At 31.7% G+C, this 3320-nt stretch overlaps 1 protein-coding gene across 1 annotated transcript; it reads right to left on the minus strand.

Moving 5' to 3' along the window:
- Positions 1–326: 326 nt before the first annotated feature.
- Positions 327–2420, minus strand: Mettl4 (Methyltransferase like 4). Its single transcript, XM_076125176.1, has 5 exons — positions 2167–2420; positions 1681–1916; positions 1363–1491; positions 756–1096; positions 327–495 (listed from the first exon to the last, which is right to left on the minus strand). Exons 1-5 carry the CDS (start codon positions 2362–2364, stop codon positions 356–358), a joined length of 1044 nt encoding a protein of 347 aa, XP_075981291.1. The 5' UTR covers positions 2365–2420; the 3' UTR covers positions 327–355.
- Positions 2421–3320: the final 900 nt, after the last annotated feature.

Below are 3320 nucleotides of genomic sequence, written 5' to 3' on the forward strand. Positions count from 1 at the left end.
TTTTATTGCATTTTACCCTGGAAAAGAGGCTTATCTCGTTGCCTTCAATAAGGATATAAAAGTGAAGGTTTTTTCCTGGAGCACCATTTAGACCTCTGTACCTACTTATCTAGTGAAAATGAAGCCTTAAGGCGAATAGAAGGAAATGAAATGTTTCGGGGAAATCAGATATTTTTTATACTGATATTTAGATCTAAGAGCTGAGTGAAATAATTAAAAAGAAATTCGGGTTGTGGCGTGAAATTGATTGTAAGAAGAGGAATTAAATGCCTGTTACTATCAAAAATAATCGAAACCAACATAACTGTCATAAAGAAAATCGTAAGTAAATGTGAAAAAGAACATTTATTCTGCATCATGTTATTTCTTCAAATAAGGATTCGTGCTGCCATTTCAGCGGTTCATAGCCTACACTGGTGGTATTAGGTAGTAAGTATCTTCCAAATAACTCTAAGGTTTGCGGTTTTTCTGTTTTCACGAACGGCGATAGAATATCTGGAACAAAAAAAATTTACTGTAATGCACCATAAGTAAAATAGGTGATGAAATACCGATTTAGCAAGTCGAGACTGTTCATTACACATTCGAATTCATATTTAAGAATTTGTTTTTAAATTGTATTATCTTCTCTAAAATTAGAAGTGTCTACCAAATGGATCAATTTGTCAACAGGAAAGGATCAAACCCTGATTACTAAATTTGTCCTGAACACACAGGGTAACTAGGGCAAGGCTAACAAAAGTAGAAAATCTTACCTAGTAATGGTGGTTTATGTGAATGTAGCGCACTGGGTACACTAACAATCAACTTATTATCTGGAATTTTTGCAACATCACCAATTTTCCCTAAAATAAGCCTCTCATAAGGCTGCTTTTTACTTCCCGAACCAAAAGCACACAAAGGTTTCATATCCACTGTCACTTTCAGCCAGTACCATGTTGCTACGTACTCCACCCCCCATTTAGGGAAAATTAAGTCTTTGACTGCGGCAACATTGCTGGGGGCATTTGTACACCACACTGCTACAAGGCAGTTTTGTGAAAGAAGTTCCTTTACTGGTATTGAAGCTATTTCTTCATTGTACATCATTGAGTAACTGTAAAGATTTAATAAAATGATATATTAGGATGGTATTTGTATATTTAGGCATATATAGTAATATTATACTTTTAGTCAGTGACATTTTATAGATTCTTGTACCTTGAAGTTCATAAGTATCTGTCTCTTTTTCAAAAGAAGCCTATTAAATAGTTCTGTGCTTTTCTTTTGAGATGACTAATGTAAATTAAGACAATAATATGGAAAAGGTATGTTATACTAAAATGTTGTATACCTAGTCATTATAATGTTAATGTTGCTTACCTTAGCTTATCATTAGCACTTTTCAGTCTTCTTATATACTTATTCCACCAGGGTGGGTCTGCTACTAGTATGTCAAATTGATTGCCTTTTAACTTTTCACATTGTTTGATTACATCACCACAGTAAAACCTGTAAAAATTCAAACCTATATATTAAATTTAAAAATTTCTAAATCATGTAAAAAAGAAAAAAGTTAAGATCCTCAAAACCAATACTTTTAATTACTTAATAACAGCTTTCATTATTAAGTTCAATAATTTAATAACTATTTTGACTATACTTTAAACAATAGAAAAAAGTCTTACTTCTAAAATATACCTTGAATGTGGTGGCATAAAAAAGTAATTTTCTTTAACTTTACATTTTAGAGGAATATCAGAATTGTTCCCGCCACTCAAGCCCTCTAAATTGAAGACTGTTGATTCAAATAACTGCTTGGACAAGTCTCGGACATCTGATGTGTTTAATAATTTGTATTTTGAAACAACACTCTCCTTTATAGGTGCAGGTAAGTTCTCTATAAATCTTTCATAGAGGTTTTTTACTTCAGTTGTCTGAAAAAATTAAAATATAACATACAAGTTTTAACAAAAATATATAACTTCACATTTTCCATTATTTTGAATCAGTCTTCATCCTCATACCTTAAACTTTAAGGTAAGGTAAAAAACTGTTTCAGCCTATATTTTATGAGTTAGTTTTGTTTCATGACGACAACATCACACTAAGTTTTATGTTATGGTGACTTTTTAAACATACAAACTTATTTACGAAACACGTACAACTGATTCAATTATTATTTACCTCCTCATGAAGATGATTTGAACTGTGAGTTCTTTTTCTGTTCGTCTCGGACTTATTGTCAACAATCGAAAACAATTTCGCTAACATTGTGTATGACACAGTTTCATTTTCACAAACAGAAACATTTCTGTAAATATTAGAGATGAACTGTCGATGATCAATTAAATTGAAATCATCATTGTTATAAATTAAACTCATTTTTAAAAACTAATTTACGTTTCGCACAATTTCTGTCATCCAGTGTGCCAAGTGAACAGCTGATTGTCAATTTGTATTTTGTCGCGTCAAAAATTATTATTATCAAAGCTATTTTCTATCTCTCTCATGTTTGACGGATGTTATGTGTCTCTATCTCTTTCATGCAAGAAGTTTCCGATGTTGCCCAAGTCTAAAATATAGTAGAATAGAAGTTAACGTAGCGTAGCATGACGTATTAAAATAAACACATTGATAATTATTATTCTAATTTGTTTTACTCATCATAGGAGTAAGATACTGTTAGTCCATACAAGTCCTAAAAATGGTATTTTGTGCTACACATTAATCTTTAGTCTGACCTATGAAAGTTGAACCTGGAAAAACGTCGTACTTTCTTAGATTATGTTTATCTATATTTAATTTGCTGCCGTGAGGCGACCATGATAAAGCCTTATTTCTATAGGGGTAGGTAGAGATCAAAGAAATTATATTATAAGAATAATGATAATAATATGACGGTTTGTAAAACCCGTCCCTCAAACTCAAAACGTAGTAAAACCTTCGTGATTATGAGAGTATGCACGTCATTATGGACTTTAGTAAACCATGCACATTGCAAAAAAGAAAGAATTATTTTATTAGGTTTTTACATAAAATAACGCCTTTTTCTGATATGGGTAGGCCGAAACCAAAGAGCACCACTTGCAGCAATCCCTACAAAAATTCCTTGCTTCATTCACATCAATCACATCCATACAAATTAGGTTAGGTTTGTCGGCAAGGTTTATATAAAATTTTTACATAGTGCCAGGATTTAGTTCAATATTTTAGTTTCGTACATTTGCAAAACAAGTTTTATAACTGTACTTTTTATGAATGTAATAGTAGAATGGTATTTTTTGTATCAGCCAACAAAACCTGTTATACCGATCTGTCATCTGTCAAAACCAAGAATG

Source organism: Anticarsia gemmatalis, chromosome 17 (genome assembly GCF_050436995.1).
Source record: "Anticarsia gemmatalis isolate Benzon Research Colony breed Stoneville strain chromosome 17, ilAntGemm2 primary, whole genome shotgun sequence".
In the NCBI taxonomy this organism is placed as follows: Eukaryota; Metazoa; Arthropoda; class Insecta; order Lepidoptera; family Erebidae; genus Anticarsia; species Anticarsia gemmatalis.

Bases quoted from the DNA above. Each gene is read 5' to 3' on its own strand.
- Mettl4 (XM_076125176.1), bottom strand. From the start codon at position 2,364: ATGAGTTTAATTTATAACAATGATGATTTCAATTTAATTGATCATCGA. The intron at 1,917-2,166 runs GTAAATAATAAT...TAATTTTTTCAG, and splicing joins CAAATCATCTTCATGAGGAG to ACAACTGAAGTAAAAAACCT. The intron at 1,492-1,680 runs GTATATTTTAGA...GAATTTTTACAG, and splicing joins TTTATGCCACCACATTCAAG to GTTTTACTGTGGTGATGTAA.